The sequence below is a fragment of the Lipomyces tetrasporus genome, assembly GCF_029532465.1.
Source record: "Lipomyces tetrasporus strain NRRL Y-64009 chromosome Unknown POJ06scaffold_1, whole genome shotgun sequence".
Classification (NCBI taxonomy): Eukaryota; Fungi; Ascomycota; class Lipomycetes; order Lipomycetales; family Lipomycetaceae; genus Lipomyces; species Lipomyces tetrasporus.
The window spans coordinates 780,963-807,321 of NW_026611596.1; the positions used below are offsets into that span (position 1 = coordinate 780,963).

Consider the following 26,359-nt stretch of genomic DNA (forward strand, 5'->3'; position numbering starts at 1 on the left):
AAGCACAACAGCTCGCAGCTAGGTTGAAGAAGAAACAGGGTACAGGCCATTAGACTACACCACATCTGCAGTACGTAACTATAGTGTATCGGTTGTAGCAGTATGACAGATACCATAGAAAGGACGTTGAGAACAGTAGTCATTAATCACTGTCAGCGGGTTCAGATCCCTTCAGAGATGCAATACATGCCAAAATACAAAACCTCAATAGCTCGCTGCTAGGTTAAACAAGTAAACCAAAAAGTAGAGGTCCTCGAAGTAGACAGCACATCTGCAGCTAAGGTATGTATAGGTTGTAGCGGTATAAGAGATATCACTAGAACAGGATATAAGATTGCCTACGACAGTAATTATTAATCACTGCCGGCGGTTTCGTATCCTAAAAGAGACACAATCACGTCAGCCATAACAGTAAACGGTTAACCCCTATAAGCAACTATCACCTACCAAGGAAGTTACCGATGCAAGTCCGATTACAGATGCGCACATATAGCACAAACCGGGTCTACTTTGCTGAAGGCGAAGTAAAACAGCCATGCTCATTCAAATGGAACCAAGACCCTAGCGTGTTAGCAAATACGACAACACACATTGATACTTAGACTGATAAAATGCAACGCAGATGACCAAGGTACCACCATGGTAAAGAACGGCAAGGAAAGTATACTCTGTTAGTAGAGGATCAGCATTCATCACAAGTACAGTAATAACAACGGCAACCTATCTGAAACATTATGATCCGCATGTGCATATAATTTTCTGAGTGCTCCTCTGTTACATTCTCCGACGCATCGAGCAACTCTGAACTCAGCAATAAGCGTCTAACACGAGACGAATAGACCTGACACAATTAAATAAACCCCTCATCCGACTAGTACAGAAGAATGATTTCGAATGTCAATCGTTAGCTTCGTTCATTTGCCAACGGTTCTGTAAACGATTTAACCACAATCCGTATCCACAATACTGCTGATTTAAAAAGCGCGTGTGGGGAGCAGCAAGTCAGCAAGGTGCGGGAGCAGGAGACTTCTAGCCGGTTTCCCCGCACGGCCGTCTCCAATCACGCGCTGAGCTGAAAGTCCTGTGGGTTAGGGTTCTCTCTGGTGGTCGCGTCACGTCAAACTTGAAAACACGCGCCTTCGCTCACTTATTCTCTAATACTGCCCTTCTCGTTAGTATTTGATTTTGTCATTTGCAAACCTGCACTTACCATCTTATCTGAATTACAGACAGTAAGAGAAATTCCAGGACCCGACCAAAACAGGGCAATGTTTCCTTTGAACTAGCAATCGCAACCATGATCTCTACACTACCTAGAGAGATTGGCAGCGGAGACAGTTCAGTGATTTATTCGTGTATAAAGACCATCAATGTTTGTGCATGGCTTGTTGGCTGTAACAATGAAAACGTCTAACTGGCACTAGGATTATCTTGAACGTTACTCCGAATTAATATACGCGAAAGTTATTGCGGCACAAGTAGATCCCCTGATTGCCGGCCAACCTAAGATAGATCTTGAGTATAACAAGTTTTGCCCTAACTCCTTTTTTGGAGGGTTCACTACCTGGAATGACGTACCCGATGCTATCAAAGTCAGAATGTGCGAATATTTGGAAACAGCGTTTCCATTGCTGCAGGTGGCATATGATAATTGGGCCTCAAAGATATTTTTTTCTAAGGCATTTGGACGAAAAGTGAGAAATCCATCGCGAAATTTGAGCATAAAGAAGTGGCAGTCAAAGTCAAATGATGGTGATTTCATTCAGGCATGTCATGACGATGATGCAAGCATCTGTGAGGACATTTCCTCCAATATCGATAGTGAAGAAATATCAGCTCTCTATGGCGAAGAAGGAGACACATCTTTGTATCTTGAAGTACCTGATGAGGTGGTATTGTCCAAACGTAATTCAGCTTGCTATGAGAGCGAGGGAGTAAGTTACTCAATTCATATATAAATGCTAGCTAAGTTGCAGTAGGACGACAATGTACCAAATTCAAGCAAATTACAGAAAAATAAGTGTCCCCCCCGACGAAGGACACAATCGGCTAAGGCACATGTTCTTTAAGTATGCTGTTTGTCTGAAAGCGAGCTAACAGCTCGGTGTATTAGGCTCGTCATAACCTAGAGATTCGAATGGCCAAAGATACGGAAGGTCAGCGTCGAATAGAGAACAAAAGAAAGAGACGTGAGTCTCAAGAAGTAATAGACACAATGGTTCTGAGATATAATCTTAGTGAGTCAGACTAAGGTCTTTGCTGAACTGTCGCTTAATTTGCTATGATTTATTACTTGTCGCCTCTCTGAATATCATAATAAAATTGTACTTATTTGCTTAAATAATTAAAATAACCCGAGTGGGTGAAAAAATATTACCGTGGCATATAACTAGCTTGTTGTTTTAGAATATATTGTCAATTATTGAGAGCTTGCTGCAGACCGCTCGATTTTCTCGTGCCAAAAACGGAGTCGACAGGCCGCGCGCAAAGGTGAAAAGGGACCTTTTTAACGGGGCAAATCCTCTCCCGCATATAATTAAACAAGGCCATATGGCCACACATAAACAACCCAAGAACCATTACTCGTGCCGACAAGAAAACACCATTAAAATTCAGACCGAGCTCAGAAGGACAACATCATCGACAAGGCGATGACACAAGTCAGGGGTTTGTCAGGGGTCCCTTAATCCCTAGCCCTGAACCCCTGTTTCCAACTCCAGTGCCAAAAGTTCCCTGTCGTCTTCAACAAGCTTGTTACCTCCTTAGGATCCTGTTGATGCTTGCGTAAGATATCCTGTTACTCCCATTTTCCAAATGATATTGCTGACATCTATGCAATATGCCTAAAGTTGGATCTCAATACTACTGCCGGTCGACATGCGCCGCTCGTGAGCATCGAAGGGCTTATGTGCCTGGCAGGGGATACCCTGTGTCTGTAAGCGCTTATAGGGCCCACCGACTGACGAACCGTGTTCTTTCCGGGGACAGTAATACGCCGTTTACATCTCAGGTATTAACGTATTTGTTTGTACTTCGCCATACACTGACAATGATTGGTACTAGATCACGGCGCCGAGTTCTCAGCCTCATGACGCGAAAATCTCCGCCTGTCAGCATCAGGACAGTCAACATAGTCTAAACGACTCAACTGCTGAAGACGATAAATATTTGGAGAGCGGGGCTTCGACTTCATTTGTTACTAGCAATGATGACAGGGATGGTAGTATCAATGATGATAACTTTGTCTCTGGTGAAGTAACTGAAGACGGAGATGAGTTGTCGACCACTGCATTGGCATATGGCGGCAATGATTCACGTGCAGCACTGGACGAATTGGATTGTGGGGGAGTTTTTGATACGTATGATGGTGAGAGTAATGGTGGTGGCGATTACAGTAACAATTATAATGATAATGATCATTATGCAATGAGTGATAATTGTATGGCGGGCTTAGCAGAACCTTGCAATTATCTCGCTAACAATTCTTGCTAGCTCCTCAACCGGACGCGGAGCCTTACGTTATAGGTAATGCCGTGCCAGTCGGGAACAATCATCGCCATCCTGCAGGTCAGTTATCAGCATTATTCTTCGATTGCAAGCCGCTAACAATTTACTGTGTAGATCCGGTGATCTCAGCAGAAGATGCTGGTCATATACGATGGCTTAATTTCAAGCTTATGCATAAGATTGACAATGTCGGCTTCTCTCTACTTGGCAAGATTCCTGGGATCACTGCAAAATCATGGTATTTGTGCAAGGAGATTATCAATCGTTGCATTGTGTTGTTTCCTGTTATTTATAATTGTTGTCCCAAGGTGCCCTGCATAAATTTTTTCGGAACATATGCCGAGGAGCAAAGCTGTCCAAAATGCCATGAAGAGCGTTATCAGCCTTCGGGATCTCCCCGCAAGACGTTTACCTATATTCCCCTGCGTCCGAGACTGCATGCAATTTTTGGACAGGTTGAACTTGCAAGACGACTACAGGAGTACCCAAGCGAAGTAATGAGGAAATGTTCTGATGAACCAGGGTCAGTCATGGACTTTTGGAATGGGGACCTTGTGAAAAGACTTAGGCTTGATGGATTTTTTGAGACAAGGACAGAGATTGCATTGGCTCTGTCTCTTGATGGCGTCCAGCTAGTGAAAAAGGGTACTCATCAGGTGTGGCCCATCATGGGTGTTATCATGAACCTTCCTCCTGAGATGAGGTACAACAAGCAAAACCTTCTTCTATTTGGTGCTATTCCGGGGCCTAACATGCCACGCGATATCTTCTCATTTCTTGGTCCACTTTTAGAGGAAGTCAAGGAACTGTCGGAGACTGGTATGACCGTATGGAATGCTGCTGAAAGCCTTTACGTGAATGTGAAAGTTCATTTGTGCCTGGTTACTGGTGACCAGCCAGCTATAGCAAAACTAATGTGCATGAAGGGCCATACCGGAAGGAGACCTTGCCGTTTTTGTCTAATAAAGGGTCAATCAGCGATAGAAGGAGGATCAAACTACTTTCCCTTATCCCAAGTTAAGCATTTGGATTCAACAGGTCGACCGCGACTGAAAGCAAGGTCAAGTTTACGGCAAGACATAGAAGATGTCTGCAAAATTAATCAGAAATCAGTTTTTAAGAAGTTTGGAATTTCTGGTAGATCGCCGTTACTGGACGTACCAACTTTATACTGGCCAGAATCCTTTCCAACCGATATTATGCACCTGATACTACAAGGTGTTGTTCCACGGACTTTTGAGATCTGGAAAGGAGTCCGGCCTTCACAATGTCATTCACCGGAGAGTATGTTCAAGGACCTGGCGGGCCTTGGTCATGATATCATCAGTTGCGCAAGGGACGTACCAGCTTCTCTCGCACGGTCTCCCTTGGATATTTTCAAGAATTTCCGAAGCTATCGTGCGGAGAATTGGTTTGATTTTCTGCAATTATTTTCACACCCTTTGCTAGACTCAAGAACAACACCAGAAGTTCGGAAAAACTTTGTGGAATTGGCAAAAATATATTCCATTGCAACTCAGGAGAAAATTACCACTGATGATCTTCGACTGCTGGAAGACACAAGTTTTCATTTTGTGCAATCGTATGAGCATATCTATTCATTTGATCCTACAAGTCGAACGTCAAATCTACATGGAATTCTACATGTCAGTGACTGTATCAGGAACTGCGGTCCTGCATGGGTATACTGGCAGTTCACAATGGAGAAGACTTGCGGATATATTGTGAGCTGGTTAAGTGGAAAAAGGCATAAGGATGAGAACCTGGCCAATCTTATCCTACTGAATGAGAAGATGAATATGCTGCGATGGGCTAATCCATATTTGGCATTGACTTGGGAGGAGGAGTTCTTCAAGCATAGGCCTGAGATTACTGTTGGCATGTTGAAGACTCAACTGTCTGCGGCACTTGACTTTACAGAACGTGAGTTAGACGCAATTGCCAAGCTAATTGGATACAGTAGTTCGGACGCCTTAGAGCTGCAAGGTTTTGAAGCCTTGGAGTTTAGGACATACCAGGCAAACAGTGAAGAGCTCGTGGCAGGAAACCAAGACCACAATAGAAGAGGAGCAAGGTGTCGATCCTATGTGAGATGTGGTTACTTGGAGACGAACTACTTCTATGCCCAAGTCGTCTGCTTGTTCACTATGAGAATGTCTTTGACAGACGAGACCTATAGTTTGGCCCTGATTCGGGAGTTTGTCGACCTTGACTATCCAAGTGGGCAGACAGACACAGATGACTATTGCGGGAGAGTTATTCCGTTGCGGTCAAGGTCACTGGCAGAATCTATATGCATTCACGTACATGATATCCAGTGCACGGTCGGTATAGTCCATAACAGTTTTACAGCCATGGACTATATTGTGGACCGTAACTGGGATATGTTTGATATGCACGCAGATGAGTTCGATCTTGCAGTGAATGATGACGTAGAAATCTCCACACAGTCTTGATATTAACGGTGATGTTCCAGTGCTTATTTTGCTTGTTTTTAGTAACTATAAATATATAAATTATGTTAGTAATTAAGCTTAGTATTAGTCACAATCTGGAATTGTTTTAGTGCATATTATTTCCGGATATTCCACTCAATGTGAAGCAAGTATTTCAAGATGACGAACTCACATCACTCAAGAAAGATGGGTAAATGACGTACTCGGTCGCGCCGGTGAACTCAATGCATCAGAATTATAAACTCAGGCTTAGCCCTGACTCAGCACATCACTTGGATGTACTGAGAACCGCTGGCCAAAATTCTCAGTTCGTTGAAATGACATACCCAGTACAGGAAATTGAACTGGGTACGTCAATTTTATTTACTTGGTGCTAGATTCGTTTCCATAGGGACAATTATATCTTCGTTTTGCAGCTGTTATACGAGTACCGTTGAGGCAATGTTGCCTATTGTCGATCTCGGATATGAGCTTCATCAGGCTATTTCCCTGAGTGTGCGTGAAGCCAGAAACCCTTAATCATGATGGTCAACAGTATCGGAAAATGTCGATTTGGACTCCACAACACTTTGTCAGGGTCGCCGCCAAAGAGATGGATATACTTCTGTACCCATTCTAGAGCAAGGCGCTGGTCGAGAAGTCCAGCATTGGCAGTTCCTTCTCTCCCAAGACTTGGACCGGCGAGCCAGCCAATGCTCCGAGCTGTGACACTCCGTTATTACTAACTATCAGCAAATGTGTGCAAGAGGGGTCACATACCCGATAGTTGATAGCAACATATACAATCCCATCCTGACCATTCTGTAAACTCCGTTCAACCAGCCCCTTCGCATTCTCATTGGCCTTATCGCCAGAAACGTAGCCACCGCCATAAATCCAGACAAGAACTGATGCCTTTCCCTGTTTCTCAAAGACATCCTTTGGAACCACAACGTCAAGAAACAGACAGTCCTCTATCGTTCGAGGGTCCCCAGGAGTGGAATCCGACGGATAAGACGAGATATTCGTCGATCCAGTGAAAGTCGTTCCAAGCAGCACACTCGAGACCCATTGCAGGGCAATGTCCTCTTCCCACACAGGATATGCTGCTGGGCAGATACGACCAATGGAGCCCGTTTGGACAAGGGAACGGTCTGTCTGTGGAGGAATAGAAGCGCGGAAACGGAGATCACCTAACGGGAGGCGCAGCGTAGCGAATGTTGCTGAAGTTGTAGAGACTGTTCTGCGGACTGTTAGCATCCGAGTCACTGGTCGAACTGATGATACCCAGGGCTTTAATACCGCTGTGTACCATTTTTGCCATTCTGATGTCACTGTGCCTTCGTTAATCAAACTTGGATGCGATCGACAACCGCAGTAGTCACGGATCTGTAACTGACAATTCTCAGCTAATTTCCGCACAAAATATCAGTCACAACGACGTGGAGACAAGGGCGAAGAGAAAATCCGACTTGAATATATTTCCAGTCAAGCGGAGAAAGGTGAATTCGTACAAATTTCATCACGAAATGGCGCATTCAAATCTCCTCGAAGTAGTTCGGGGACGACTTTCCCGGGATACTAGACTAGAGGTATCGGCTAGTCGGGAAGAGTACGAGCAGGTCGGTGAGGTACTTGAACGAGAAGAAGCCAGGTATGTGTTTTGTAGATTTGTGACTAAGCGCTGCTGACAATACTTCACAGTTATCCTCAGCTATGGTATGACAGCGCCAAGGGAGTCGCCATCGTGGTGGTGCCACGAACTCCACTACATTCGGGAATGGTAGGAGCATTGGTGTCAAGTATTTCCGATGAAGTTAAAATGAATTCGGGAATCAGTCCAGCAATTAGGCGTAATCTGCGGTCCGACTCAGACTCTACCAGGCACAGCAATACCAGCCGTGGCCTTACCACGAGAGCCTGGGACGGCGCCTTGCTATACCGCGAGGGAGATCGCCTCATACTAATGATTGCAGTTGAAGTCGGTGTCTCACAGTCCTATGATAGTCTGCGGGCGGCCATCTCTTGGTTCGTTTGTGCGTTGCGTTGCCGTCTCGGTGTGTCGATGTCTATTTCTGAGTCGAGTCGTAGGACGAAGCCAAACGTACGCTATTATGCATCCGACGAGGAGGCATATGCAATAATATAAGAGGCTGAGAACGACTTTCGTTCCTAATTAGTGCAGCATCCCTACGGGCCGTTGCAACGAGATGGTATTACCTGATTCGGAACAGTTCGCCCAGTCATCCTTGAAGCATACCGTGGACAAGATGAGAATTGCGGGCCTGAGACAATACTAGAACCTTCACAATCTTTTGTAAATGATTGAACGTATACGCACGATTTAACAGTGCCACTAACATGCTTATAGACAATTGTGGAAAAGGGCGAATACATTGGCGATAATATCTCGCCGAACCTACGTGAGCTTGTACTCGAAGATTGCATTCCTAGCCGCCTCCTCCAAGGACACGAGATTAGAGCCACTTTTTTTTTTTTTTTGGATTTCTTCCACCACGAATGGTTTGAGAACGAATTTCGGGCGTCGATGGTTCTTACCGCGATCGGACGGCTGGGAAGTTATTTAGAGCATACTCCTATTTGATTTCTGTTTGCTTCGTTCCTGCTGCTTTTGAATCTGGTTTTCTTGCTATGCTGCGTGCTCAGCTTAATATACGTTAGTATTCTGATACCTAGAGAATATCGTGAGCTGCTCTGTTAATCGGTTTTAGGCGGAATGTCTCTAAGAATGACGACGGGAGATGCTCAAAGTTGTCTGGAAGCTGAAGGCGCCATGGAAGACACACTCAGTACTTGTGAAACCTTCCTCACAAAATTACTTCGCCAGAATAAGCCAGAAGCTACTTGTTGAGGGAGGCTAGAGTACGGAATTCAGGTGACGTGACTGGCGACCATATTAGTAATATACGTCAAGTACCCATCAAACCAATTCATGGCGTCTCCTTCAAGGAAGCTAGCTGCTGCCAACACCTTGTCGGCTTCACGTGGTAGCTTTCCCACGTTGTTTGACAAGTAAATTTGCATTTTGGCCAGGTAAGCGTTCAGCGTCCCACGTTTCCCACTAAAAGGGTTTACGTTGCCAATCTTCAGAGGTGTAGCTCGGGTCTTTTGATTCGCGATAGCATCTTCCAGTACACCGATTCTTTCCTGAACAGACTGTATAAGCTGAGCTTCTGCCATGACGTCGTAACGTGAACGGAAAGCCTCATATCAATTGTTATGAGGGTGTGTTATTGTTGAAAACCTATGTTGATGAGTAGTTCAGATCAGAGTAAACCCTTCACTGGCCTAATAGGTTCAATGGTATTCTGCAAACAAAAGACGACTGTGCGCGAGACTTGTAAAGAAGAAGTATGGGGTACCGGTTGTCTAGAGCGATCCTAGTTCAATATGAACGTGTACTCAAGATTGTTCAGTTACTAACACACGATTCTCCCATATACATGATAATTGACTGTCCTTATAACTATATACATTAATAATGAAGCGTTGCTTCATCCCAGTGGAGCGCTGCTTCACTATATTGAAGCACTGCTTCCGCGGACTTCCCACTCCGGTTAATGGCATAGGACCAGCCGCTGACTTGTGACAGACACTCTAATTCACTACAAAGGAGTCATGTCGGCTGCGTCCATGGTGTCAGTAACACATAAAAATATTGCCATTTTGGTATATCGATCGACGATAGTTAGAATAGCATTGTATTCTTTCTCACTCTTCATTGAGGGAGGCGAACATGTGATCCAATCCATGGATATCTCAGCCCACGGCCGTAAAGGCTGCGGCAAAGGCTCTAAACTCCCATAAGGCTTGTGCCGTTTGGCCGTAAGACCTTGACAGGTAGGGCATGTTCGGACATATATGTCCACATCTGCTCTCATGCCAGTCCATTTAAATTTCCGCTGTAAGAGCTCCAGAGACTTGACGACTCCCTAATGCCCAGCTTGAGGACAATCGTGGTACACAGCCATAAGTTCATTAATCAAACTTCGCTATTGCGGAATATAGATCCGGTTCTGCCATAGAAGTAGTCCCTCTCCAGACAACTCATACGCACCTCGGATTGTTCTAGTAGGGTCGGTTTCAACTTTCTTCTTCACTCTTTGAGTGAAAGGGTCAATTTCTTGCACTGCCGCAATTAGCTTCTTCAGATCAGCCGTTGGCTCACTTGTCAAGGGCAACTCAAACTCAACAGCTTCGCGAGCCGTCCTTCGAGCCACAACCTGGACTCGGACAAGATATAAGAGGCACAGTCCTCACTCTGAGGGCTACATTCATTGACTGTCATTACAGGATGCGTCTTTGCATCTGTAGAAGGTGCAGGGCTAAGCCCGTTCATGGCACCGAAATGTGTACTCCCCAACAGTTGGCGGAGACATAATACGTTCACGTTGTTTACTCTAGCTAACTTTGTGTCAAACGCACACTGGATGCCAGCCGTCCTCGAAATATTGAGAGTATATTCCGCCCAGAGCATAGTCCGATGCATCTGCTTCCACTCGAGATGGTCGTTTCAGTCGAAGTGCATCAGCATCGGGGCTACCTCAATGGCAGATAATAACGCCACAAAGGCTTCACGCTGCTCCTCTCCCCATTCTTGAAATCGCCTGATTTCTTTCCGTTGCGGCTGCCTTTAAGCAGAGCCGTGAGAGGGTGAGCGTGATGCGAATAATGGCGAATGAATCTGCGGTAAAAATTGCAAACCCCAGTAGAACTTGAATATCTCGATAAGTTTGCGGTGGGCGATTCTTCCATTCTATGATTGTTTTGACCCGATCAGGGTCCATAGCTACACCGTCACGATTAATCAGAAACCCATGCATAGCGCTTAACATGTATCAACAAATCAGTCAGAAGCCAGATCAATTGTTGCCATTGGGGTCACATCTGTCTATGCCCCACTATATCATTGAATCTCACATGCGCTGTTAGAAGCGCGCCATTCACTAGCAAATGCTGCACACGAGCTGCATCAAAGTGTATAAGCACCGCTTCGATTCCCCGAATACTCTCGTCACCAGAAGGAAAAAGATCTGCAACAGTAAGGCCGATGTTAGCGTGGTACCAAGCAACAGCATTTGCCCATTTTCCAGCACATTCTATTGGGATCTTATTAGTGCGTCATGTTATATGCTCATTTATATCACATACAGTTCTTTGCGGTGGGTCAGCCTGATCTCGCCTAAATACCTCGATAAATGCCGTATCCAGCCTCCCAAACCAGTCATGCCCATTGTAGCGATATGGTCCAAATGGCTGATTGAGTCTCGCCTGTGTCATCGCATCACCAAATGGGAGAATGTCATTGGCAGTGTACGTAGACATGTTTTGTTTGGGCTGGATAGCCGACCCTGGCTTTTCCTTAAGCGAAAATAAAATTCCACTGCGGCATTGGAACCGGCCCATCCAGAGTTCGAGATCAGTCTTCAATCGCACAGACGCCTATCTCGATTACGGCGATTATTGTTTCAACTCCATCTTTATAATAAGTGAGCCCACCGTCAGGCTTTTTAACATATAGCCTTAAATGATCATCAAGCGCATTGAGTCGGATGTCAAGAACTCCTCCAAAACGTACGACGAGGTCGCCTCTGCCACAGTTAGTGAGTTCTCTGCGTACCCCGTCCTCAATTCCTCGTTGGAGGATCTCTGCAGCCTTTGCATGCAAACCCGATTGAGCGGTGATTATCGTTACAGTTGAGTCTTTGGACGAGTACTCGATACGAGGATAACTGTCAGCAGTCAGTGATGCTTCAACCATTGCGCTTAGCAGTTCTGTACCTTGCCTCTTCACCATAGAGCTTATGCGCCTCATCTTCCAAGGCTCGAAAGCATCTGAAAGGAAGACGCACGTCAAGTCTCTGCTCCGGGTCATTCCTAATCAGGAACTCAAGAGCATTCCGGTAAGCCATGTTCTCGACGAAGCCAAGATCCATCGTTGACGCTGCGAAGTGTTGCAGGCTATCATTCGACGAAAGTGCATTTGACGACTGTTTCCTTGTGCTCCTTTTTGCGTATTGATTAGTTAGAGATTGACAGATCATGGTCCGGCGGGTCCCGCTGTTCGCTGGCACGCTGTCAGGTGATCGCTGCTGCAACAGGACGTTTCCAACGCGTCAACGACGTATGTTCGCCGCAATAAATGCTCATTAGAGACAGCGCGCAATCAATGTAAAATTGGGAAATAGGATGAACTAGAGCAGGACAGTGATCCGATGAGTACGATACCGGAGTTGATTCAAGTACGGCGGGCTGTTGTTGGCAAGACCTGGCCAGGGTTAGGGGATTGGTCGTCTCGACGTCAAGACAGTGTGGGCGAAGGAACTCGTTGACAACATTTTGTCTTTGCTGCATTTACGTCCATGCATAAATAATTTATTATATATTCATATTTAATAGACTAGGAAGTGAGGTACTGTTATTTTATTTTAACATCATTGGTAGGGTTTGGACGCCGTTTACGGAGGTACGATCCCCAGTCAATCAAGAAGGGATGACCTTAAATCTTCCACACACACGTCACGATTCCGGTACGGCAAGAGTACGTCGCAGTCTCAGGGTTTCAGGGTTTAACTGGTTTAGGTGGTTAGGTTCTGGCAGAGCGACGTCATATAGTTTATGCGGCTCAGCAGGCATAAAGATTAAACTTAGGCGAAACATTCGAACCGTATCCACTATTCCGCTTTGTTACAACTATCCGCACGTCATGTAAGGCAACTATGTATTAAACTTATGGCGGTGGTCTGTTAGGACCTAACCCACCTCCACACTTGGATGCTTGATGATTTTCGGTCGGTGACCGGCAAGACCAAGAATCCGCGGCATTCCGCCTTCACATTCGTCGCACGTGACGATGACGTGAAATCCATCCGTCGATCCGACTGTGACAGTAATACAATGCTGCTGAAGGGTTCAGGTGTTGCATTACCACGACACGGCCATTTCCTTGCACTTGTAAACCGAGCTGCAGCCGTCAATCATAATCGGAGTGAATTGCGGTCCACTGCGTCTCCCGGTGCCACTACGCCCTTTAGCCTTCTATATATCTATCCGTCATCCTTTCCCTGGCGGATCTCAACCCGTTCCTTCTGTTCTACATCCAAGGAAATATTGTCAACAATATTGTCGGCCAAGATGACGCCGGAGTTCAGGCTTAAGGACATCTCGTCGCTGGCAGATGTTCGGAACTTCGACAAGGTCGAGTCCGAAGTGGTGGGCGTAGAGGGCGGCAAGGTGATTGTCGTTAGAGTGAACGACGAAGTGCATGCCCTCAATTCTAGGTGTACCCATTATGGTGCCCCGCTGAAGTTGGGAGTCGTCTCGCCCGACGCGCGGATAACGTGCGCCTGGCATGGAGGTAGGGACTTCCTTTTGCAATTTGCATCTGCAGAGCGGAATACTGACGTGCGTTAGCGTGTTTCAATGTCAGTACTGGAGATGTTGAAGATGCCCCGGCGCCGAGCCCACTGAACAGGTTCGACGTCTATGAGAAAGACGGAGCCGTGTACATCAGGGCCGAGCCGGCAGCAATTAAAGTCGGACACAGAGATCCAGATGTCAAGTGCGCCATCGCGGGACCGGAGAAGGTGGTAGTCATCGGAGGGTAAGTCACTCACTTTGGAGACCAGCCTGGATCGGTTACTGACATAATTATTCTGCCATCAGCGGAAGCGGTACGTTTGGTGTCGTCCAGGCCTTGCGCGAACTGAAGTTCAAGGGTTCCATCACAGTCATTTCCTTGGAACCAAACCTGCCTCTCGATCGGACCAAGCTGTCTAAGGCGCTCATCCAAGACCCGAAGAAGATCGAGTTGCGGCCAGAAGAATGGTACAAGGCGGCCTCCATCGACATGGTCTCGGACGAAGTGTCGTCTGTCGATATCGGCACGAAGACCGTCACCACAAAGTCGAAAAAGTCATATCCCTACACGAAGCTTGTCCTAGCGACGGGCGGTATTCCACATCATCTTCCGTTGCCTGGCTTCCAGGATCTAGGCGACATCTTCCTTCTACGCTTCGTCACTGACTCGCGAGCCATCATGGCAGCAGTGGGAGAGAAAAACAAGAAAGTCGTCATCGTCGGAAGCTCATTTATCGGTATGGAGGTCGGTACCGCCCTGTCCAGGGGCAATGATGTCACCATCATCGACCCGTCGAAGGCTCCATTGGAACGTGTCCTGGGCGAGGAAGTCGGTAAAATCTTCCAGAAGAATCTGGAAAAATCGGGGGTTAAGTTCAAGATGTCGGCAACTGTGGACAAGGCGACCCCATCACCGTCAGATCCAAGCAACGTCGGCGCCGTGCATCTCAAAGATGGCACTGTCTTGCCTGCCGACCTTGTCGTTCTCGGCGTGGGCGTGAGACCCGCGACCGACTTTTTGAAGGATAACCCAGCTATCAGTCTTGAAAGGGATGGTTCTCTCAAGACCGATGAGTCGTTCGCCGTGTCCGGGCTCGGCGGCGACGTCTTTGCTATCGGCGACATCGCCACGTACCCGTACCACGGTCCGGGCTCAGACCACCAGGAGGGCACCTACGTGCGCATCGAACACTGGGACGTCGCGCAGAACGCAGGCCGGCGCGTTGCGCACACAATCGTGCGTTCCCTTGCGCCGTCACAGTCACCGAAGCCAAAGTCGTTCATCCCGATCTTCTGGTCCGCTCTGGGCGTGCAGCTGCGCTATTGCGGCAACACCGCCGGCGGCTGGGATTCACTTCTACTGAAGGGCGAGCCTGAGAATGTCAAGTTCACGGCGTACTATTGCAAGGGACAGACGGTCGTGGCGGTCGTGACCGTTTCCATGGACCCCATCATGGCCAAGAGCGCGGTTCTCATGCAGAGGGGCGACATGCCGAGTAAGAAGGAAATCGAGGACGGCGTGGACGTGCTGGCCGTGGGGTGGTCGAAGAACAAGTGATCTCAGGAGATAAACCCGCCATCTATGAGAAAATATACGCCATGAATTGATATCCAGCGGGGCACAACGGTCAACGGATAAGATTAAATAAACTAAGTCGGTAAAGGTAAGAATTATGAGTAACGCTAAATTCAAATTCGTAACTTTGAACTTGTCTTGCGCGCCATGCTGTCGACCAACTCACTGCTCTCTTCGTCTTTCTCTTCATGTACTTACTTCTTCAATTGAGCGCGTACGTGGCTGTTCACATGTTTGGTTTCCTAAAGTCTCTCGAACGATTATTATACGTCCGAGCGACGCACTATGAAAAATATAGCCGAAACCAAGTTTCCATAACTGAGATCCGGGGACTGCAGTTCCCTGCGTGACTGATTCGTGGACAGCATCGAATTTGGTTGCCAGCCCATTATGGTCGTGATCGTCTTTGCAACGTCCGGGATCAAAAATTTGTAATCTTGTCGAAAGTACCAGGCTCCGTAGGTCCCAGAAATGCCTTTGCCGTTCGACAAACACGGGATCTGAAAACCGTGAGTGGTGCCAGAACCGCAGATCAGTAGACAGATTCCTCAGGAAATGAATATCTTGAGGGAATACTTCCCGAAAACATTGCACGGTGTGTAGAATAGAACGAGGCAAAGTCTATGTATGCTTGGACTGATGCGCTCAGGTCGTCTCCTCGAAAACGTGTTACCCGGGGTAGTTCCACGGTCTATCACGTGAGTCTAACAGTCGCGTAAACTTTTGGGCCAACGGCGCGTCTTTCGTAATGCCTAACAAATTATGAAGTAGCTGCCTCTCTAGAGGCCCCATTCAGTGTGTTAGTGTTAAGGTTAACTATGCAACTTCAATTTTTGTATCAACTTGTTAACGGCAACTTGTTAACATGACAGCTCTATATGCCCGTGTGGGGCCGTTGCAGCGTACCCAGTAGCTGTCTTTCGATTGAAAGCTTTTCATGATATACGTCCGAAGATTCTCCGACGAACAGTGAAGTTATGTCCTCTACGTCTAATCGATTTGACATATTTTCATTAGATGAACTATTGAAGATAGTTGACGGGGCAAAGGATGGCGACGGAGCGCTCTGACCAACAAGTGATCTGGAGAATATCCAGGCGAGAATAGCCTGTTGGCGTCGGGTTCAAACTGAAGTTCAGGGCGGCCAGAGACTTGCGCAGAGCTTTGATAAGCGTGTTGCAGACAAAACCTGAAATGGCGAACGTACCGCCAGAATACCATGAGCTTAAGAAAGCGTCCTTGAACTGGTAAGCTGCCACCACGAAAGGCATATGACGACAAGATTGAGGAGATGACGATGTTATTGAATATGCACCAGGTAAAAGAATCGATGCTAAATACGACGCAGTCGACTCGCTGACATTGAAGTCGTTCTTCCGAGCCTGGATGGACTGGAAGACGGACCTGGAGCGGGTGTGGGCAGGAGCGCCGTGGAAGTATCAGCGAGACAACCTTAAACTAATCAACAGTTACGCCGCTCACCAAGACCAGTTCGCTGTACTAAACTCTAACTAGAAGTTTTCCCTACCACATGGCTTCGCCAGATCCATCCAGGTCAACTTCGGATTGTCGAAAATATGTCCGAATTAATCCTGACAAAGACGAGGATTATGCGCACTTCCTAGGTTGGACAGGCACACTTGTGCGGCACAATGTTAGTTTTGAGACTACGGTCTACGAGGAGTAAGAAAAAGCGACTCAGCGCAATAACCAAAGTCCACAGCCGAATATATTATCCCTTCAAACTGTATATACAGATGTCGTAATAAGCTTGAATACCATACTTCATTAAAGAAATCACATTACGAACATCCACAATCCCTTTTAATTAGATTTAATCGAAGACTAATTTTTGTTGCCCATTACACAATACATGGTATTATATTTCTAAATAAGATTCTCTAGTTCGTGCCATCGTTTGGAACGGCGAAGAAAGGAGCATAGGTGTCGTTACGGCCCAGAAGACTGGTCTCACCCCACCAGTTCATCTCCAAGGTAGCAGCAATTGAGGAGTGGTTGTAACGGTTGAAGTCATACTTGTCGTAGATGTTACGGTTGCTGAGAGCACCACCCCAGAGAGCAGCGTAGATGTGGTTGTTGTTGTCACCAGGAACGGTGTTGAAACCGGTGGTGTTGCCGGACTCGTCAAGAGAGATATAGTTCAACGCACCGGCGTTGAAGTAATCGTTGTAGTAGAAGGTATTAATCCAGGTCTCCTGAATGTAACTGGCGAAATAGCTAGCATCGGTATCATGTCCATCGTTCAACAAGTTGGGAGTGAAGTAAACGAATTGGGGAAGCTTGTTCTCCTTCAAGTGCTTCCAGAACACCTCGGCATTGTAGGGATTGTTGCAGCGAGTTTTTGGTGTAGATGGTCTCGAACGAGACGAACGGGAAGTGCTTGCGGACGTACGCTTTGTAGAAACTTAGTAAAGAATCATTCCAAATTGTCAAAGCCGGGAACTTACAGTGGGGAACCTCAGTACCGTTCGCGTACTCCGGGGCGTATGGGATGTTATAACCCTGAGTAATAGGATAGTCCTCAGCGTAGCCAGCCCAGGAGATGCCTTCTCTTCGAGAAGATCAATAATGGTGAAAGACTCGGAACCAGTGATGTTGACTGGGCTGTCAGAGTTCCAACCGTACGAAGTGGCAGCAATGTGGGCAAAGTAGTTTGGCTAACAAACAGTGTTAGTTATCTTGTGTTTAAAATGACTGGACATTCGCCGACCAACCTGCGATGGATGCGTAATAGCATAGTAGTTGCCAAGCAAACGACCGTTCGGGCCTGCTTCCAGAGGTTCGCAAACGTGGCCTGAGCCTCGACATCCCAAAAGTCCATGTTTTCTCCAATGATCATGAAGAAGCGGTCGAAAAACTGTCCAGGAACGTAAAGTTCTCCATTGGGGCCGGTCGACGACTGGGTCTGGATAGCCTTAGACGTAGAGCCGGCCGCCGGTAAAGCACTGGTGCCGCTGAGGGCAGAGAGGAGCGCAGTGAGAACGACAGCAACTGAGTCTTCATGTTTAGCGATGACTGAGTATCGTCTGATGATGATGACGATGTTGGTGGTGTTCAGAAATTGCATTTATACACCTCGGCCATCGGAACTAGACCGAAAATTCGACGTCACGGCCATATCCTCGATTTTCGAGCGGTCGTATGCGGACCTGACGACAGCAGATTCCACAATAGCGCACTCATTTTGGCCCGTGGAGAGATGGTGAGTCTCTATGGACCGTCACGGTCCGAGAATCAATGCGGCAAACCGCTGAGTACACATCCGGGACTATGGTAGAAACAAATAGATCGTCTATCAAACAGGTATAGGCTGTGCATTGGACCCTTAGGTCACATCACGATGCCGGTTCCTCCGTGTACTGTATGCCATCTTTACCTATTACGGACAGAAAATTGAACTGGACGGCGTACTTGACAAAGTGTGTGGTGGATGCTGAGTGGCCATTTATTACGTAGTGGTTGCTCCACGTGCGCCAAGCAAGCATGCAGGGCGCATAAAATAAGCTTCGCTAGCTCGGTAGCCAAGCTTTCGGTAAACCGAGTAAGGAACCCTATGGCTGACTACGTATGACCTACGACTTCTTCGGTCAGTATTCTTTAATAATGACATTAGATGGAAGCCAAAATGAGGGATTTACATCACTGCGCCGGATATACGATGTCCGCCAAGGTATTCCACATGCGTATCATCCGCTATCCTTCAACGGGAAGTTAACGTGGCAAACCCAAAAAAAGTAACTTGATTATTTTCGACCTATCTGCTCGGCTCTGACTGGGTCTTTTCTATAACTATCACTTTGGAAGATGTGGCTTTTAGGGGAATTTCCGACACCGTTTACAAATTCCGCACAATAATATTAAGATAATCCGGTTATGCACTTGCATCCTTTTATGTCCGTTATCCTTATATCCGGAGTATGCCTACTACAAGTCTACGACGACATTGAGGTTATTTAAGTCCACTTGGGAGATTTTGGATGTCTCAAGGTTCGGGACTTCATGAACAGCGCGTAATTAGCTAGCGCACATCTTGAACATTCTCGTTAGCTCAGTTTAGATTAGCGGCCACAATATGAAGCAGCGCGTGACATTAACGAGAATTCCGTTATATCATTGCGGTCAGTCAGACGAACATTTTCGGCAATCACATTAGGTCTTCGTAGAGTGGAGTCACCGCACAGCTAACGATGATCTGACCTGTGCAGGCAAAGTGGAGAGAGACCCGTTATTTCCGACGGAGCCGCAAGACCGTTTGTCTAACAAGTTGGACGTAGAGACGAAAACGGCTCCTCCTTACCAGACCGACGCACGTGCCAGCGGGAACGCGCTGAGGACCTGCAGCTTGCGGGTGACCTTATTTCGTCCATACTGTCCATGCTGCGTGATCTGTTGCTTGGGATGGCACCGCTATATTGAGCTGGCAGTAGGGATGTCCGATAGTGTGACACTTTGGCAAATTCTGAGAGAGGTTGGTACACTCATACAGAGAAAATCTCATTGCCGTCAAATGAAGTTTTTATATTCTGTGCAACGTCTCAGTCCAAGCTTCAATGCTAAACGGGCAAGGCTCCATTGTGTCCATTGATGCCACACACAATATGTGCACGAATGAATACGGTCGAATGTCTCGCCCTAAGCCTTGCAAAATCTCTGCCTAAACATCCAGCGGTCGGGTAACCCTACCGCTCATGCACAAAATCCCAGTATTGATACAATAATATGTACAGGTCCTATGGAAGCTCAAATGAAGTGACAGAGCCACTTGGATGTGAGTGACGCGGGCAAAACGGAACCGTTATTGTGCTTATGCCACTTGCTTTGTGTAGAGACTCCCCTCGCCACCACCCTATATGAGTGACTCTTACGTTCCGCAAGAGTGACTACACAAATTTATGCAAGAGCGACTCTTATAACTCATGTGAGTAGAGTCAGAATATTTTCGTATAGGGTGCAACAACAGCAGGTCTCAGTTGTTCTGTAATACTGAAGAGCTCACAACCGTGAAACGTGCCGCTGTTGTCAATTAGACCTAACATTTCTTTGCTACACAACATTCACACAATCCAACAATAACTCTGCACAACTACTAAAGTATATATCCCCATATATCACTCAACTTAAAGCGAACTTCGATCTCGCGCGTAAATTGGCGCCGTAAAAGTATAAAATGTACATGCCAAAGATACCTAGGACAGAAAGACCTCCAAGAAGACTGATACCCCTGCCAATTCCGAGATTGAGATACATCGGTCTCGCAAATATGATGCTCCCCGATGCGAATGCAGAACGGCAAAAGTCATTTGCAGCGAATAGTGAAGCGGCGTAAGTAGGGTACGTGAGCGGGAGGTAAACAAATATGCATTGCAAAATTATGAACGCGCTACCAGCGTAAATAAAAATCCCTATCGTTGGGACAACCCAGTGGATTGACTGGCGAGCAGTCCATCCAAACAGAAACAAACCGATCGTTGGGCCAAAAACCGCAAATAGGGCTGGGACGAGACGGTGTTCCTGTGCCCGAAGCCCGCGCTTCATGATATCGGGCTCGAGGTAGAACCATAAGTACGCCGCAAAAGTCACTGCAGCAATGATGCATGCAATTAAGACAACAAGAAAGACGAGACCCATTTCTCCAAGGTTCATCCCATAGATACCGAGGTAGACAAGCGGAAACACTTCAAAGAATGAATAATAGATACCGTACACAATAGAGGTGTAGATGTGGGTAAATGCGACCGCTGGATCCAGGATACTGATCTGCCATGGCTTGATTAGGGCTTCAAAGGCGACCTTAGACACCTTCATGTTTGCCTGATCAATCTCGCTTTGAGACTTGAGATTCTGGTTGCCCGTCAACTTCCGTAACCTTTGAGCCCTTCGAAGGAGAATGTTGGAAGCAGATGTTTCCGGAAGGCAAATAAAGAAGAGTATAAAGACTGGTCCGGACATCCACAAGATCTCCCAAAGCGACCACCTCCAATTCTTAGCCGGTACTGCGAAGCCTGATAACAACGGACCGAGAGCTGGACCACAATAGGCAGCTGAGACCCAAAATATTAACGCGTACGGAAGCTTGAGCAGCGAATAGATGTCTTGCATAGAGGCACCTCCATTTGCCAAGCAAGGACTCCCAAAAAACCCTAGAAGGAATCGAAGTACCAGGAGACCAGCGAAATTATCCACCAGCGCCGTCGGCACAGTCAGGATCACGAACAGCGCGAACGTGACGATGTACGGCACATTACGGCCCAATGCAGGAATCTCACTTAACGGAGCGAAAATAAGAGGGCCAATTCCATCTAATCAATGTCAGCATCGAACTGGTTCCTCTTTGGGTGGGCAACTTGCAAGCTAGCACGTACAACGACAAACCGAGTGACGCGGCAATAATGGAGACTCCAAAATGCTCCGCCACAAATTGTGTGCTTGGAGTGTAAATTGCCGAGCCACAATAGACAACAAACGTATAGAGGCAAATTAGCAATGACACGAAATGCTTCTTCCACGGCGACCAGTTCTGCGGATTGTCCGGGTCATCAGTGGTGTACCAGTCGACAAGGACAATCCCGTCTATGGTCTTCGTCGGGACAATGACCATGGATTTCGTCTGCTCCAGACTCAATTCCTGTTGAGCTTCGAGTTGCTCAGCAGTGAAAGAAGTGATGCGGTGAGCAGCAGTTGACGTCCGTGTCAGTCTCGGTCCCAGGTGTTCGCCATCCCTTTCCACCTTCTCGTCACTAGTCTCTTCACTATTCTCTCCAACTTCCAATGCATTGAATGAGGCCGTGGATTCTTTCACGGTTTCAGGATGTGCATAACTGCTCGGACACTTAAAGTCGGACTTTTCATCCTGATAGAGCAAATACTTGTTCCCGGACAGATATCGAATTATCTGCCCCAGCGGAGCTTCTCTGAAGAGGTCGACCATGATGATCTTAAGCCGCAAAGCTATTCTCCTCCCAGTCTAAGGTGTAGTGGAGGGTCGAAAGCCGACAAAGGAACAACACTTAATATTTATAATGACCCATGTGCAAAGACAGAGCCCGTCGGAAGCACATGGAATTGAAGGACCGATCACAATGATGACATTAAGTAGAATGAGTATTATGTAAGACCGGCCCAATATTGCAAGGTGTAAGACCTACGTTCATCCGTGCATCCGTGCATAGCGTAAGCCGTAAGTTCATCCTTGTCACGTTGACGGCAAGTATCTTAACACCCTAGTTCCGAATCACGGAGTAAGGAGTTAAGCTACGGGCGCATGGTAGATATCTCAGTAGTTGCTGATGGACGCTTGCAGCTGGTCTCAAGGTTGTGTGGGATACAGGGCTAACATGACTCAAAAAGGTAGAATTAAGCAGGGTAGTACGGTGATCAAACTTAACTTTCGGCGGGAGATCATACGCAAGCGAGCATAGGAAGAATTACTAATCAGACAATAGGTTCCTACATCAGCCCTGGGATCAATAATCAGATAATCAGGAAATCCATGATTTCCCCCACTACGATGGCAGCATTTTCAGCCTGCGGATCTGGCAAGCCAGTTATCGGTATCAAGTAATTTATTACTACTTTGAATAGGTTGACTTCAGGTAGCGTACAGAATGACATTTTTGAACACAAACTGTTGGCGTTGGAAGGCAGGAGAAATAGGTCACTACATTAGGGGTGGGTACGATTTGCGAGCAACTCTTAACTCGTAATCGTATAGTCTATACGATTACTATACGATTGGCTGTAAAAGTTTACGATTAACTATACGAGCAATCACCTGAGTCGCTCGCAAAAAAACGTATAGTCAGGCACGTGACCTAAGGCTTAATAAGGTTTAAAAGAAGAATGAAGTACAAATGCCTAATTACATGTCCGATTCCTTCGCGTATTGATCTGCCAGTAATGTGAGTGTCCTCATAGTCCCCGATTCCAACGAGTTCGTGATAGGACATGTTAGTTGTAGATTTCGATCTAGCAGAGTCCTTGATAGACCAATTCCGACAGTGCTTGCAAGTTATCAGCTGATCGTTCCTAAGCTTTTTGGATCGCTTAGCCTTCCACTGTTGGCTTAGAGTTGTAACTTCAAACTGCTCCCAGAGCCAGTGATTCCAAGTCCCACGTGTAGGTTGAGAAGAAATCACATCGTCCGTGATGACTGGTGAGATCCCTTGCGCTTCCTCAGTCAAGCTCCTCGACAATGGTCGATCGACAATCTGGCTAATACAATCCTCCGGCCCTAGCTCAAATGAGCTCTCAATTGGTGACTGTAGGCCGCTGGCGAGCCGCTGGTGAGCGAGACGTTCTCCATCGACTCCTCTCCTTCGTACCCATCATTCAATAGCACGTAATCTATAGCCAGCTGGCGACGAGAACGTGTAGAAGGCTCCATGTCGAAGGCGCCAATGCAGTAATGAATAGTAACTTCCTCTAATTGTTGATAATATTTCAGAGGACAAGAGGCAAAAAGGGGTTCCCGGCAGGGGTTATAACCCTACCTTCCTAATTAGGAAGACGATTACTATACGATTTCAAACTATACTATACGATTACTTTACGACTAAACCTTAATTTTTACGATTAACTTTACGAATAATCTCCAAAGTTGACGGTACCGTAATCGTACCCACCCCTAACTGTGTCCCAATGGCAATTCCTTTTCACATTATTGTCAGCATTGTTCAATAAGTTATATGATAGAAGGGTCGCCGATCAGCCGCAGCTGCGACTTCTTCAGGACCTAACCCTATTGATGATTAATATCACGGGACGCGAAACTAGCATCTTCTGTCGTGCATCGTTATCACTCTCTGAGAGTACTGTCCAATCGTAAATCACGTTGTATCACACGCGAGATGATGCTCGGATCTATATTTTGTGATTATTTCTAGGATTTCACTATTAGATGCGTAATCACCGGCAAACCTAAGCCGCGTGGATATTTATAGACACATCGACCAATCGAAGGTATAACACGGGACTGTTCGCTCCCATTGTTTCCTCATTATTGCTGTAGTCCTGCGCTCGAATACTATATCTTCTAGAACCATGTCAACTTACGAGACTGCCAAGGATCAATTCATCGACGTGAAGGGTGTTAAATATGCCTACCGCTACTTTGGAGCGTCAACCGGGACCACATTGGTGTTCAACGTGCATTTCCGCGGTACGTCGGATCATTGGGACCCCGACTTAATCAACCCAATCGCATCTACACGTCCAGTTCTCCTCATCGACAATTCAGGAGTAGGACGCAGTGGCGGAGAAATCCCCGATTCTTTTACGGGATGGGCTCAGAACATTGTCGATGTCATCGAGGCACTCAATATCAAAGAGGTGGACGTGCTCGGCTTCTCGATGGGCGGCTTTGTTGCACAGCTCATCGCACTCAATTGTCCTCACCTTGTTAGAAAGTTGATACTTGCTGGTACGGGGCCGAGCGCTGGTCCTGGCGTCCAAGGTGGCAAGCCTGAGTATTTTGGACTTCTTGCTGCTGCCGCAACGGAAGAGGAATATCACAACGGCTTTTTGAAGACTTTCTATAGTCTTAGTGATAAGAAGCAATCTCTCGGAGAACTCTGGTGGAAAAGAATGACTTCCGCTCGACCGAATCGCGTTGATTATGTCGGACCTGAAGGGACGCAGAGACAGATTGCTGCTGTTATGAAGTGGGCAGGAGGCGAATTTAGAGAGGAGGGCAGCTACGACCGACTGGACCAAATAAAGATACCTGTTCTCATTGCTAATGGCAGTAACGATGTGTTGGTTCCGACAGAGAACAGTTGGATTTTATGGAAGAGATTGGTGAATGCAGAAGCTCATTTGCACCTTTTTCCCGATTCGGGTCATGGGTTCTTGAATGAGTATGCAGATATTTTCTCAAAGGAGATTATCACGTTTTTGGATGCCTAGATTTATCTATCGCCTTGCTGTATTGTGATTTTTTAGTTGGTATTCTATACAAAATACATATTTTATCTATCGGGAGCAAGTCTCATGAGGTCGTGGAGCTGCTGCGTAATTCTGTACGGCTGTACCTGACGATATTGCCGAATGTTTGAACTTTCAGTTTGGTTTGCTTCCTGTTGCAAAATGAGGCTTAATATGAGATTTAGTATGTGGGTTAGTATCAAGTACTGAGTGGTTCTAACCCTGAGTTTGCTGCTGTGCACTACTCCGATAAAAGAATTTTAGTAAGCAACACAATTATTCTGAATTCAACCTACTTCTAGCTAGCAATACAGCTCGGTGTTTAGTGGCCAGTGGTAATCATCAGGCCATTATCGCGTGACCTTGCTCGACCTGCTTGACCCAATAACCCTTGGTGTCTCTGCGGACTACTCAAGTTTATTCGAACAAGCCGACTCTACTGATATTAGTGACAAGACTCGGAGCTAAACACACAATTTAAGCGTGTTTAGAATTCGTGGCAGTCGACGACGTGCTCGACCTACGACTCGCACTCGCTGGGCATTACAAAGGTGTGGAAATGTGTAGAACACTCTAGCCTACGATGGTAGTTTATGGAATGCTCTAGTGATAAGTTTAGATGACGTAATGGTTTCATGAAGTCTCTGGAACATTCCAGTTATATGTTTCTAGAAGGTTCCTGGCTGACAAGGTCTCAGGTATAAATTGACCTGTCAGGACTTGTGTATTGAGATAGAGATAATATAGCAATTCCTATTTACAATAAAAGGGCGCAGTACTGATAATGTGTACGACCGAAGACAATTCTATCGAATTCGAGATGGATCATTGATTACGCGTAGAATACTAATATTTGTCGGAGGAAACTACATGCAACACAGTCAACCCTAAGTATGCAGTTACAACGCGGTAAACTAATAGGCTTGATCATTTCAGAGTGGTCCTACAGCAATGCCGTCGTTGTAGCTGGTGAAATAGCAGCGCGATTATTAAAATCATCTAAGACTTACATATTGTCATCATTCACCTTGACTAAACGCCCACCTATAACACCAGAGTCAGAAATCTATGCATAAATAAAATATATATATTCCGGTGACATACTTGTCCAAGTCGCACTCAACTCAATTATCGATTTCGAAGGAGCTGCTATATACTTGTCCATTCTAATGACAGAAGCAATCGAATTATTCGCAATCTAAATTGGCAAAGATTATTTATTCACTAGTTAATTTTTATATATCGATATTCCGTTCAGTTGCGCGTTACAGGAAAAACTAAATTGTACCACAGAAAACCTGGAAGAGTGGTCTGCTATAAAATGAGATGCTAACTGTATACAATGATTTTAGTAGCACTTATGTACGCCAGCTCTGTATATGATAGTCGCGTAGCCAACTACTGCCTATATGCATCATCTAGTAGCATTAGAATCTCTTCATGGAGTATCTCCGCACTCCAAGTCATTGAATAATCTCTCAACTGAGACTGAGAAGGCTGGTATTGCTAAGTAATCCCT

The 26,359-nt window shown here is 46.4% G+C and overlaps 12 protein-coding genes across 12 annotated transcripts; 6 read left to right on the forward strand and 6 right to left on the reverse strand.

Moving 5' to 3' along the window:
* Nucleotides 1-1,297: 1,297 nt before the first annotated feature.
* Nucleotides 1,298-2,069, forward strand: POJ06DRAFT_234656 (uncharacterized protein; the record flags this gene model as incomplete). The annotated part of the gene is made up of 3 exons (XM_056185796.1): nt 1,298-1,372; nt 1,425-1,934; nt 1,980-2,069. The coding sequence occupies 3 exons, from the start codon at nt 1,298-1,300 to the stop codon at nt 2,067-2,069; spliced, it is 675 nt and encodes a 224-aa protein (XP_056047115.1).
* A 770-nt stretch (nt 2,070-2,839) lies between these two features.
* Nucleotides 2,840-3,492, forward strand: POJ06DRAFT_190892 (uncharacterized protein; the record flags this gene model as incomplete). Its single annotated transcript, XM_056184820.1, has 2 exons — nt 2,840-3,010; nt 3,064-3,492. The coding sequence occupies 2 exons, from the start codon at nt 2,840-2,842 to the stop codon at nt 3,490-3,492; spliced, it is 600 nt and encodes a 199-aa protein (XP_056047116.1).
* A 164-nt stretch (nt 3,493-3,656) lies between these two features.
* POJ06DRAFT_181311 (uncharacterized protein) lies at nt 3,657-4,118 on the forward strand (the record flags this gene model as incomplete). The annotated part of the gene is made up of 1 exon (XM_056184750.1): nt 3,657-4,118. A coding segment is annotated over one exon (462 nt), but the record flags the coding sequence as incomplete, so codon positions are not given.
* Nucleotides 4,119-6,578: 2,460 nt separating this feature from the next.
* Nucleotides 6,579-7,257, reverse strand: POJ06DRAFT_284593 (Alpha/Beta hydrolase protein; the record flags this gene model as incomplete). Its single annotated transcript, XM_056190171.1, has 3 exons — nt 6,579-6,665; nt 6,723-7,180; nt 7,245-7,257. 3 exons carry the CDS (start codon nt 7,255-7,257, stop codon nt 6,579-6,581), a joined length of 558 nt encoding a protein of 185 aa, XP_056047118.1.
* A 214-nt stretch (nt 7,258-7,471) lies between these two features.
* Nucleotides 7,472-8,547, forward strand: POJ06DRAFT_279400 (uncharacterized protein; the record flags this gene model as incomplete). Its single annotated transcript, XM_056189813.1, has 5 exons — nt 7,472-7,596; nt 7,647-8,046; nt 8,128-8,155; nt 8,177-8,259; nt 8,314-8,547. 5 exons carry the CDS (start codon nt 7,472-7,474, stop codon nt 8,545-8,547), a joined length of 870 nt encoding a protein of 289 aa, XP_056047119.1.
* Nucleotides 8,548-8,834: 287 nt separating this feature from the next.
* On the reverse strand, nt 8,835-9,143 carry POJ06DRAFT_234660 (uncharacterized protein; the record flags this gene model as incomplete). Its single annotated transcript, XM_056185797.1, has 1 exon — nt 8,835-9,143. The coding sequence occupies one exon, from the start codon at nt 9,141-9,143 to the stop codon at nt 8,835-8,837; it is 309 nt and encodes a 102-aa protein (XP_056047120.1).
* A 1,701-nt stretch (nt 9,144-10,844) lies between these two features.
* On the reverse strand, nt 10,845-11,875 carry POJ06DRAFT_284594 (uncharacterized protein; the record flags this gene model as incomplete). The annotated part of the gene is given in 5 exon segments (XM_056190172.1): nt 10,845-10,996; nt 11,029-11,062; nt 11,115-11,405; nt 11,437-11,738; nt 11,758-11,875. The coding sequence occupies 5 exon segments, from the start codon at nt 11,873-11,875 to the stop codon at nt 10,845-10,847; spliced, it is 897 nt and encodes a 298-aa protein (XP_056047121.1).
* Nucleotides 11,876-12,891: 1,016 nt separating this feature from the next.
* Nucleotides 12,892-15,110, forward strand: POJ06DRAFT_298136 (uncharacterized protein). The gene is made up of 3 exons (XM_056190643.1): nt 12,892-13,320; nt 13,377-13,566; nt 13,629-15,110. The coding sequence occupies exons 1-3, from the start codon at nt 13,098-13,100 to the stop codon at nt 14,878-14,880; spliced, it is 1,665 nt and encodes a 554-aa protein (XP_056047122.1). The 5' UTR covers nt 12,892-13,097; the 3' UTR covers nt 14,881-15,110.
* A 1,689-nt stretch (nt 15,111-16,799) lies between these two features.
* POJ06DRAFT_284605 (uncharacterized protein) lies at nt 16,800-18,102 on the reverse strand (the record flags this gene model as incomplete). Its single annotated transcript, XM_056190173.1, has 5 exons — nt 16,800-17,323; nt 17,367-17,470; nt 17,500-17,576; nt 17,678-17,916; nt 18,069-18,102. 5 exons carry the CDS (start codon nt 18,100-18,102, stop codon nt 16,800-16,802), a joined length of 978 nt encoding a protein of 325 aa, XP_056047123.1.
* A 1,859-nt stretch (nt 18,103-19,961) lies between these two features.
* On the reverse strand, nt 19,962-21,847 carry POJ06DRAFT_284608 (major facilitator superfamily domain-containing protein; the record flags this gene model as incomplete). Its single annotated transcript, XM_056190174.1, has 2 exons — nt 19,962-21,218; nt 21,241-21,847. The coding sequence occupies 2 exons, from the start codon at nt 21,845-21,847 to the stop codon at nt 20,032-20,034; spliced, it is 1,794 nt and encodes a 597-aa protein (XP_056047124.1). The 3' UTR covers nt 19,962-20,031.
* Nucleotides 21,848-22,666: 819 nt separating this feature from the next.
* POJ06DRAFT_242573 (uncharacterized protein) lies at nt 22,667-23,441 on the reverse strand (the record flags this gene model as incomplete). The annotated part of the gene is given in 2 exon segments (XM_056186239.1): nt 22,667-23,195; nt 23,207-23,441. Coding segments are annotated over 2 exon segments (361 nt in total), but the record flags the coding sequence as incomplete, so codon positions are not given.
* A 272-nt stretch (nt 23,442-23,713) lies between these two features.
* On the forward strand, nt 23,714-24,896 carry POJ06DRAFT_242575 (Alpha/Beta hydrolase protein). Its single transcript, XM_056186240.1, has one exon. The coding sequence runs from the start codon at nt 23,959-23,961 to the stop codon at nt 24,820-24,822; it is 864 nt and encodes a 287-aa protein (XP_056047126.1). The 5' UTR covers nt 23,714-23,958; the 3' UTR covers nt 24,823-24,896.
* Nucleotides 24,897-26,359: the final 1,463 nt, after the last annotated feature.

Coding starts and splice junctions, on each gene's coding strand:
- POJ06DRAFT_298136 (XM_056190643.1), top strand. CDS start 13,098: ATGACGCCGGAGTTCAGGCTTAAGGACATCTCGTCGCTGGCAGATGTT. Junction 13,321..13,376: donor AACGTGCGCCTGGCATGGAG/GTAGGGACTTCC, acceptor GACGTGCGTTAG/CGTGTTTCAATGTCAGTACT. Junction 13,567..13,628: donor AAGGTGGTAGTCATCGGAGG/GTAAGTCACTCA, acceptor TTCTGCCATCAG/CGGAAGCGGTACGTTTGGTG.
- POJ06DRAFT_242575 (XM_056186240.1), top strand. CDS start 23,959: ATGTCAACTTACGAGACTGCCAAGGATCAATTCATCGACGTGAAGGGT.